Source organism: Chelonoidis abingdonii, chromosome 6 (assembly GCF_003597395.2).
Source record: "Chelonoidis abingdonii isolate Lonesome George chromosome 6, CheloAbing_2.0, whole genome shotgun sequence".
In the NCBI taxonomy this organism is placed as follows: domain Eukaryota; kingdom Metazoa; phylum Chordata; order Testudines; family Testudinidae; genus Chelonoidis; species Chelonoidis abingdonii.
Genome location: NC_133774.1, coordinates 5816252 through 5827485, shown reverse-complemented (window position 1 = coordinate 5827485; position 11234 = coordinate 5816252). Strand labels below are relative to the sequence as shown.

General features: G+C 41.3%; 1 protein-coding gene across 3 annotated transcripts in view; it reads right to left on the bottom strand.

The window, feature by feature from the left end:
• The window catches only part of UBAP2 (ubiquitin associated protein 2), a 154600-nt gene that overhangs the window by 66014 nt on the left and 77352 nt on the right, over positions 1–11234 (bottom strand). For 2 of the 3 annotated variants that reach the window (XM_032779853.2, XM_075066823.1), the window contains 4 exons: positions 8612–8666; positions 7640–7743; positions 3034–3093; positions 1440–1492 (listed from right to left, as the gene is read on the bottom strand). In XM_032779853.2, coding sequence (XP_032635744.1) covers positions 1440–1492; positions 3034–3093; positions 7640–7743; positions 8612–8666 — 272 coding nt within the window. The remainder of the gene's footprint in view (positions 1–1439; positions 1493–3033; positions 3094–7639; positions 7744–8611; positions 8667–11234) is intronic. The other variant, XM_075066824.1, reaches the window with a different exon arrangement.

The following is an 11234-nucleotide window of genomic DNA, read 5'->3' as shown; positions in this document are numbered from 1 at the left end:
TGGTGGCGCCACTCCAGGGGGCGCCCAGCCGACCCGCCGAGTGTTGCTAGGGTAAAAAGTTTCTCCGACGGCTGTGCACGCGGCGTGCACACACCTAAATGGAATGCATATGAGCAACCACTCGAAGAAGAATAGACGGATCCCTGATGTGAAGTGAGACAAAGTCAGCCCCGAATCCTGCAATGAACTCCATGTAAGCCAACCCCTGTGCCCACATGGAAGCACATGACTTCGACGATGCTCCAAATGGATGCAGGGGTTAGCCTGCATAGAGTTCCTTCAACAAGTTAGGCCTTGCTCCTGTAATAAGCCCAGTTATTTGACTGTACTATACCAACAACAGAACCACTCCTCAGACATTAAAAAATAGAAGACAGATTTCTAATTAATCTAAAACTGACACATTTAAAGAATGCACATGGATAATAAAACTTTTATAGCACTTGTAATACTTTCCAGATTACAACCTCCTTGGAAGCTAAGAAAGAATTTTCAGATTTGTCTTTGAAGTGAGACCTCCTCTCTCCAGTAAGAACCAAAACCATCACTGGTTTTGACCAAACATTCTGAAGTAAACTCTTCTTTTAGGAAAACGGGCTTAGAATATCAGATGTCCCCATACAGCAGAAGGACCTTGATTTTTGAAGTTCTTCATTTCCTTATCAAATTTCTCCACTCCCCCACAAACTCCTCTAACCTGCATACACACACTGGTTTGTTACTGTGGGTTCCTCAGACTGGGCTGGTAGGTATTAATATTATTACAATACCAAAAATGTGCCAAGTGCTTTACAGATATGAAGCAAGGCCACTGGCCTGAGAAAAATACATGGACATGAGGGGAAGTGGGGGGGAGGAAGAACTTAACAAAAAAATGTGATTATGTGATATGTCTTCATTTTTTTTTTTAATAGTCTGTTAACACAAAGACTGACTGACTCATGTTTTGAAAAAATTAGAAGAATGATATAGATCTTATAAACAGAAACAAATGGATCAAAATTTGGGCAGTCGCTAAGTTTTAATACTTAATCTACCAGTTCATAAAGATCATTATATAAAAAGAGTCTCATGATGCTAAGGGTGTAAGCTCTAGACAATGCAAGGAGAAATTTGCGTGATTAACTCTCATAAGTGCTAAACAGTAGAGTTGCGTTAAGAATGAAAATATTTTAACTGTAAAAAAATATGTAAAATTCTTATATTCACAAATAGTTCACCCTGACTGATAAAATGGGGAATAATATTTTACATTATTTGAATCAAAAAGTACAATGAAATTCATCAAATAATTGATTTTATGACCTCCATTAAATAGGAATGAACTACAACCCCTCCATACATTGCAAAGTATTACACAAGACGTTTTTGACTTCTGAAGGAGATGCACAGACAGCACAGAGTGAATAATTGCTGCCTACCCATCCACATATACTTACATCTTCATTCCAGTCTTCTGTTGTCCATTCTTCTATCGAATTCTTCCATGCTCCTGTTGCAGTATGGGAGAGAAGAGAAATTAGGCACAAATCCTAAAGCCCAATATCGTATTTCAGTTTGCACATTAAAAGCCATCTTACCGTCCATCTCTAATTACAGTTATGAATGCAGTACATGCAGGAAATTATGGTCAGGACCATGAGATGCTCTACAGAGTTAGAGTCTTTTGGGAGATATTTTTAAACATGTTCTCTAGAATTTAAGGATATTTCTAGCCCTTCTGGTACCAGAAATGGTTTATGTTAAAGGAAAGGCTACAGTATCCTTAAATCAGTCATCATACTCAATAGCACAAAGCATGGTGAGAAACTGACCCCACTCACCTTTCCCTGATGATTAAACTTAATGATGGAATCCTAAAGCAGAGTAGACTCTGAGCTCTGAACCACCATAAACATGGGATCCATACTGGCTGCATAGTGGAGCAAGACCTGCTTAGACTTCCAAAGTCTGCATCTGGACCAGTGATACTCAGACCTCAGTGGTTCGGGAGCCAAATCAGTGATTAACATAACCCAAAAGAGCCACAGTAGCGTGAATTCATTTTTTTATTTACTATTTATATATATTTCTCACAGCAAAATGACTGATCAAGTATTATTATTTTATTAACTACAATTGGTAAGCAACATAGTAAAAGCATCCTGATTGGTTAATAACTTAGATTGGCTAATAATTAAATCACACAGTGTTTTAATATCATCATGTGCTGTAAAGAGCCACTTGTAGTTTGCGTATCACTGGTCCGTACCCTCCTGAGTTGACAGCACACAGTGGTGTCCCCTCTAGGACATTCCCTTCCTGCCTGCTGGCTGTCTCCTCAGGCCAGAATAACCCCATTCCACTTTCCCCTGAGTTGGAAGAGAGCCATTTTACAGGAAAAAATCTCATTCCTACTGTGGCAGCATGGTGGTTGGCCTACCACTCCAGCTGCAGCATGGTGCCAAGACAGTTATGTCACAGGTTGTACAGAGCAGGCTGTGCAGAGCAGCAGGCAGACTAACGCTTGCAGGAATAGCACAGCAATAGGAACTGTGTTTAATGTTTTTAAAACTGGTCTCTTCCACCGGAAACAGCAAGGGAGAGAGGGGGCACACAACAGTCGGAAACCATTAGAAAGCAGGAGTGTTGGGGCACACACACTTGAGGCTCTCCCAGGAACAGAGCCACTAAATTAATTACACAACCACAAGCGAAGCACCCACCAGCAGTACAATTTCAGTTTCCACCACCTTTGATCAAATGTAGCTTTGCAAGACACCTCCGTTTTAAATGCATTCTTGTGTTTGGCTCTGAACCATTTGCAATTAATGAGTTTTAACATTAAGCCCCTTGAAGACAGCATCAAATACAGTCTACGCTAATTAGATCAATATAGATGTCTATATATCAATATATCCGAATTCATTCCTCTGTGTGTTTTACATTGCAGTTAAGTCATAGACAGTAGGATTGAACACTGCTGATTTGGCAATCTGATCAGCCCTGCCCCCAAACACAAACATACCCCCAAAAAAGAAAGAGGACTTATACCTTGGAGTCCACAATTATTTGGCAGGTCCTGAGTAAGATAATGTCCACTCTGGGCTGGCTCTGTGGAGCAATATAAAATTGCCTGAAATGTCTCTCAATCACACTATACCAAATAGCTTCTCACTGAAGCTCTCCATGTTGTGTCATGTACCTTCAGCTAAGCAAAGTAATTTTTGGCGTTTCCAAGGAAAAATTCACCAGATCTCCAATTCCTGGACAAACTCCCAAGCTAGCCCACGTGTCCATGACTTTTCAGACAGGAGGAGGCGCCCAAGTGAGTAGTATAATTTAGATGTGGAAGTTAGATCAGCCTTTCCTCTGGCTTCTTCCTCCTGGCCAATGGAGGATTGCTCCCTACAGGATATGTTCTATACGTATTTTTATTCGTTTCTCTTAAGAATGGATCCTCCTGTCTACTCTATGTCTGAGTTGTGTAGACGGTAAAGCTCTTCAGGGCAAGGATGGTCTCTGTATTTTGTGTAGTGTGTCAGTACTTTAATAATAAACAATAGTGCTCCAAAAGTTGTCTAGTTTTGTTTTACCCAAGTCCAGCAATCGGGCTTCCACCAGTTGCCTTGGGAGAGTATTCCAAACCAACAGGTCCCACAGTTGGGACATTTCCCTGACATTCAGCCTAATGGTTCATCCCATTCTTATTTTATACTCGCACTGGATCAACCCGTTTTCTGCACTGGCACCCCTCAAACATTTGCAGACAATGAGCACGTCTCCCCCACTACGCATTTTAGAAGATTAGCCAAGTTATACACATTTCATTCTCACTCTTGCTTCCAAAGTCAATCCCTCCAGCCTCAACTACTTTGTTGCTCTTCCATTAATTAATTCCTATTTGACAATGTCTTCCTACATTGAAGGGCCTGGAACTGCATACAGTCTTCCAGGTATGATCTTACTACTAGCACAACAGGTCCTCTCTTCAACATGTTCAGTCTGCAGTCCAAAAAACAAAGGGAGGAAAAAAAAACCCATCACGCTGGCTTTAATGCCACCTTTCAGCACTGCAAACTTGAATAATTTTCTGTCCACTATTGCCCTAGGTCTTCTGAGACACTGCAGTTTTTACAACTATCTTCTTTCTACTGAAAGTTTGTGTTTTGTTTTTCCAAGTATGTTTGTTATGCATATTTCATCCTGGATTTCCATCTGTGCGTGATTCCATTTTTCTTCCGTAAAACCTGGCTTATCTGCTTTGCAGCAGCTCAACGAGCCAGTAAAAGTGCATTCTACTCTTTACTGCTGGTGTGATTGCTACTATTTTCCTCCTAATTTCTGGCTACTGATCACACCACCTTTGGGATTTTTTTCCTCCTTTCACTCTAGAAGCATTACCTTGCACTTTTTGAGCGTGAAACTTATTGTATCCCTATTTCTAATCTTCCTAGCTCCCCTCTGTTTTATGTTATCCTTGTAAATTACAGCCCTTCCCAATTTAGTATAATCTGCAGTTTTCATTAAAATGCTCTTTCCATTTCAACAATGGGCCTAAAACCCAACCTTCTGCAGCTTCCCTGCTATTCCATTACCTCCATCCTCCGAGACTGATACATTGTGGTTTATTGCTCTCTCTACTTTGTGGCCCTTCTGTCAGTTCCATAAGTCACATGGGACTGCACATATCCAAGCCAATCTGAATTACATTTACTAGTAAATTTGAGGCACAATATCTATACTTTAGTAAACATGATCATATCTACTGCATTCTTTTCATTCACTGATGTTATAATTTCATTAAAAAAAAAGTGATTGAGTCTGCTATGATTTACTCTATATAAAAGCCATGCTGTTTATTGCTCAGGATCCCATTATTTTCTAGATGCTTACAGGTTTCTCCCATAGCAAGAAGTCACAAGAAAATGAGTGCATTCAGTGTATTGCAAAAGATCTGAAAGCTGGGGGCACCTCTGGCCACCTGGCAAGTACCCCATTAACCTACCAACTCACCCAGTGCTCAGATTTATTGCTTTTCATGTATGGATCATTCATTTTGCATTTTTAAAAAGTTCTCTTTAAGCTGTTTGTATAACATATCCTACAACTATTAAAAAAATAGTGGACAGAAGAAGCAAATAGTAGGGGAAGTGTTATAAACAGCTCCCTTCCACTCTTCGGAATAGATGCGTGTTTTAACTTTTATAGGTTCTGTAAGTTATTTAGACGACTCCTCTCCTTTTCTCTTCACAATCAGCAATACGTGGGTGTTGCCTTGCAACATCATGGAACCTACTGGCTTTTTCATGATGCCCCGGAATCTCGAGAGCATCCATGCAGCCTTTTGTGACTCTTCTGCCATCTGTGACAGCCCAGGACAACATATTCTAAGGCATCTTTAGTGCAAACGGATTTCATAAGCTAAGATGACATTTTAAAAAGCTGAAAAATTGAGCCTGGTTAGTGGGGGGACAAATTAACAAGCATGATGAACTCAAAACTGAGTTGATATTAGAAGGACATCTAAAAAGGCTGAACTGTTGTGCAATTTGTGGTTTAGTATTTCCCCACTAGCTGTCTAGTATTTTTCTTCCAGCTAAACATGAAAAGCCATTCTCAAGCTATCTTTCCACTCCTACCTAGAGAGAATATCTCATTCTGCTTTTTTTTGCTGCCCTTATCTTTACTTTGCATGCATTCTTGTTTCTTTGCATTATTCTTATTCTTCTAGTCACTCACTCTTCCATATGACAATTTTTATGGTGTTCCAGGCTTCTCTCCCCACGTTCTCCTCCCATTGCACCACATTCACCAGCCTTTCATCGTCTTCACAATCTGGTTTCCTGGATTTTAATACCCTTGTACTGATGTGTTCTAGCCCATTTAGAACTAGGAGAACTTCAGCGGCTCATGCTTTAGCAACAAACTCCATTACCCCTATACCATTTTTCAGTGAATTCTTCTACTCTTGCCAAGTAAATAAGGATAGCTCCTCCATCTGGGTCACAAAGTTGTCCTCTGTGTAACTTAGGAATCTGTGCTTAGTCATATTTAGCTATTCCTGTTACCCAGACATCTGGGTAGAGTACTCTATTAGCATACATTCGCATGATTTCAAATATCAATAGCTTCTCCAAGAATTTCTCTGGCTCTCCATTCTTAGTGAGGAAGTGAAGATGAGACTATCAATTTCTCAGTGTAGATTCTCCTTTCTTGTATCTTTTCCTTTCTTCGTTAAAGTAGAATTTTACTGCTTCTAAAATAATTAGAATAGAATGCCTTGCCTCCCACACCTCTCTTCTCTGCCTCTATATAGCAAGCACCAACGTTAATATTATAGGCAGGATTTCACATGTAGTATCACTTCTACTGCCTGTTCTGGCCTTAAAACTTATTTTTTAAAAACTAACATCAATGAATTAATAATCTTTATTCTAGCTATACGTGTTTTGCTGCAGGACAAATCTATTCAGAATAATCATTCATTTTGGAAATGCATGCCAGATTTTGAGCTAAGTAAAAGATCCTTTCCAACTAGTTTAAAGTTTGCCTAAGGAGCCATACCAGTTCTGAACCGAGGAGATTCGCCTCCTATCCGTCTAAATGGAGACTGTCTAATGCAGAAAGTCACATCACAAGGGGCTCACACCAGTGCTCGGTGAAGCTGAAATCCTTCTCCTTACATCAGCAGCTGGTCACCAGTATCAGCCTTTTCCTTTCATTTGACAGTAGAAGGGTTGTCAAAAAGATGACCTGCATAGAACCCTTATCTTGTGACCAATTCCTCAGATGCTGAAGTCACCCATTTTCCTCCACTTGCTGGACTACTGTAACTAGTGGCATTTCTCCAGCATGACACAATCTTTTTTTGCCCTCATTACATCTCTTGACCTGGAACTCAAAGAGGCAGCATGCTATTCTGTTCTTTTCATGAGTCACTGATAAGTCAGATTATGTTCTTTGCTTTCCAGTGCCCGGACAAGACCACTCCCTTTCAACCTATCGTCTGTGTTTCTGCCTCTAACCAGCAATGAACATTCCACCCTAAAGACTCCACCAATAAATACAAAACCTTCTTAATCTCCATATGAAGATACAGACGGGCTCTGCTGGTAGCCATTCTATGGCCTATTCACATTTCTAGTTATTCCCGGTTCTGCAAGATGGCAAGATCTAGCAACTCTCCCACACCTCAGGAACTAATCTGTTTGCCTTCTTGTATGGTAATGGTGGAAATTTCAGAAGCGTCTGAGTGACTTAGGGGTACAAGTCTCAGTGACTTTCAATGAGACTTGTGCTTGTAACTCAGTCATGTGCTTTGGAAAATCCCACCATAATGTACCTATCAAAAATTCCCCATAGGGAAACGGATTTAAATAGCTCCATCCTTCAACCTCTCTTGACTCGTGGGGAATTGTTTATAATTTTGCAAATGAGAACTACTCTTCTCATTGTCTAACCACAGAGCTGTACATACACAGCCATCCTGAGGCTGGAGTACAGCAGCAAGCTGTGCAGGTGAGCAAATACCCATGTCAGGTGAGAAGTATAACTATTTTCAGAGGTTCATGAAAAAAAACACAACAGAACTGTTATTTTAATGGCAACTTGCTACAGCTTTTCATTCCAGCTCTTCCACTTTTGGATGCCATCTTACCAGTTCCATCATCTGCATCGTTCTGACCAGTCTCCCAAACTTCTGGTTTTGGCCCAAAGCCATCTGTGGCAGAAGTCTCCGTGTAGTCTGCAGGGTTAAATGTCCTAGGGTTTAAAAAGGTCGGGAAGAACAGAAATACGCAGAAAGTGAATACCAAAGCCACACAAAATGAAATGCCCCCTCTTTTCATCTGGACTGGATAACTGTAACCTCGTTGCCTCTAGCCATTATTTGTTCTCAGTAACTTTGTGGATCGTATCCGTGGTATCAAGAGAACAAAAATTAGCTGAGAGCAAATAATGGCTAGAGGCAACAAGGTTACAGTTCTCCAGTCCAGATTAAAAGAGTCCTAATGGCAAGACTGAAAAATCCTTAGAGTTGTGGGTTCAGCAGGGGAAGAAGCTTCTTTTGACTCTGTACCAAGGTGCACGTACATGCAAAGAACATTGTCTAAAATATAAAATACTAAGAATGGAGGGAAGCTCCCACATCTTCTGGTAGAAAAGATGACATTCACTTGTCTTTTGGGGTATTTTTTTTAGAATCTACGTGCTTCAAACTACAGCCAAACAAGTTTCCATTCAAACTGGGCTACAAACCAGCCATGCAGAACTTTCAACCTGCAATGCCTCTGGATTGACTTGGACTTTCCTTGAGGGGCTGGGTTACATAGGGACAAGCTCAGTTTTCTGAGGACTGAGGGGGGATTTTGTTTAGGGGGTTGAGGGTTTTTTTTGAGTGTCTCTGACTCATTGACTCCTGTGTACTCACGTTAGTGTTAGTTAGCCAAGAGATGGCAATAGTCACTCTGTGAAATACTAGTTTGATCCATTGTATGCAGACACTGTTTCACAGATTTGTATGCTTTCTATCCATGGCAATATACATTTGTCAAGTAGCATTAACAAATTGGACAGCAATTAACACTCCTATTGTGTTCGATTTTCCCTGAGAACTATGTGCATCACTTACCCCATGCCTTGGGCTGAAAATCTCCCAGCTCCTCGCCCGCGACCACGTCCAAACCCTATAAGAACAGAGAACTCCCTTTAATAGCACCCATACAGATAGGATGATTGCTAATCTGTCACATAGGAGAATACTGGGTTTGAGGAAGAAAGCTGGAATGGATGAACTTACTATTATACAACTTCTCTCTCCTCAATTCCACTCAAAGTAAAAAACCCTCCTCTAATCCATACGAAGAACAAAATATTAGTTTATCGTAATATTTAGTAGTACAGTAAAGCAACAATTCTTTCCCCTCCTCTTAAAACTAGAAGAGGAGAAGATCAAACAGACCAAGGCAAGGACCAACATAAAATCTTAGGTACATCATACACATCAACACAGTGCATCTACTGTTGAATGTGTGTATCAAGTAGCTCTGTACAGCACACATATTAAACTTGGGTGGGCAAATATCTACTAGAAATTACTCAAACCATATTTTTTTGTGTCTAGTAGGGAGATGTATAGGTATTATTATCTAAGTTCAGTGTACAGTCCTTACCTTTCAATTTCTTATGCTTAACTCCAAGGCCTGCACAAGTCCCAGCCCACACCTCTGGCCTAATCTTATCACACTTTCTCTCATTCCTCTGCTGTACCAATGTCAGCCTGAACAACCCATTTTGTTTCCCTCTCCTACTCCTGGATCTGGCCCTTTCCCTGCAGCTGTCCTTTATGCAGTCTCAGTTCGCCAAGCCAAAACTCTCGCCTTATTCAAATTATACTTAAGGCTAAGATTTTGTCACAGATATTTCTTGTAAAAGAAATAGCCTGGTCACAGGCAATAAAGAAAAGAACTCACGGAAGCCCATGACCTGTCTGACTTTTGCTAAAAATATCCATGGGGAGCTGTTGGGTCCCCATAACCCCCTCAGTGGCTGTAGAGAGGGCCTCGCTAGCAGGTCCAGGTCCCCTGGCCACTCACAGCAGCCGGGAGCTCAAAGTTACCTCTGGCCGGTGACTGGGAGCTGTGGGGGCCACACTGCCAGATGCGACCAGAGTACCCCACAACTGTCAGCCATCGCAGGCAGTGCTGGGGGGTGGGGGGGAGCGGGAGGAGACGAGACTTCCACGACCTCCGTTACAAAATTGGAGCCTTAACTATATCCAATGACTCCCTTCTTACACAATGCAGCTGGGGGATGGTTGGCACTGGGGGGTTGAGGCAGCGGCGGGAGTGATGCGGCAGGGGGTGGCTGGCACTGTGAGGGAGACGCTGCAGGGGGGTGTTCCCTCCTTTGGGTTGCACTTGACGTCAGCCTCAGACTATAAACTCTTTGGTACAGGGACTGTCTTTACTTTCATGTCTTGCATAGTGCTGACAACATACTAGAATCATTTATATTACTTAATAATGCCAAAAGCAGTCTGCTATTTTAGCATTTTAAAACGTCTGTTTCATATGTGCAACTCATTTCTACATCTGGTTTTCCATTCATTTTTTGTTGTTAACATGTGATGGCATTATATTTCTTTTTTTTTTTAGAAGAAAATACATTCAGAGTTCACAACTACCTATTTGCATAACAGAACACTTGGGAGCCTAGAGCTCCAGCTACGCAGCAAAGCAGAATATTTTATTATGGATGCAATTACAGGTTACCAAAACAGGGATCTTTAGGTTGCCCCAACTACCAGGGCAAGTATGAATTTGTAACATTATCCTGCTATTGTAATCTTTTAGGGCTCTCAAGTATTAGTTACAGTCATGAAGCAATTGGATGCATGTGTGAATGTAAGCTCTTAAACACATACAATAAAGCAAGGCATTGCTTGCCTGACCTTAATATGCTCCAGGAAAGGCACTAGAATTTGGAGCAGGTTTATCTGTTATTGGCAGATCTGGTCTCAGTCTCTCTCTATCTTCTCTCCAAAAGAAGAGGAACTATTCAACTCAGGGTACATAGTGTGCACAGCAAGGCTGGAAAAAGAGGACATTCTCAAGGTTCCTTCAGAAACAGAGTCCAGAGAAGCACTACGATCACAGTATAAATATTTAGATAGATAGGACTAGTTTTAGATCATTAGGGAAATGTCCTGCCCAGGGGCTGCTTTTAGAAAGGGCTGAAATACCTAACAGGCAGATGGGTAGGAATGTTTCAAGGATTCTTCAGCAATATCATTCTGGACATTGACAGAGGCAAGACACTTGGAAAGTAATCTACAGAACTAGTCAGGGAGTTTAGAGAAGAAAGATATTGTTGATTGAAACAGGAGGCATTTGTTTCAATAGCTAAAGCAGAGGTATAAGCAGCATATAAATGGGTTGAGCAGCAGAGCACCTCTTCCATTTGACCAGGTGAAAGCATTATAGAAGGAGAATTTGAAATGTAAGTGAAAGATTAGATCAGAATGGCCATATGGAGTCAGACCAAAGGTCTATCTAGCTCAGTATCCTGTCTTCCAACAGTAGCCAATGCCTGCTGCTCCAGAGAGAATTAACAGAACAGGTAATCATCAAGTGATCCATCCCCTGTTGCCCACTCCCAGCTTGGTGAGGGACACCATCCCTGCCCGTCCTGGCTAATAGCCACTGTGGACCTATCCTCCATGAATTTATCTACTTCTTTTTTGAACCCTGTTA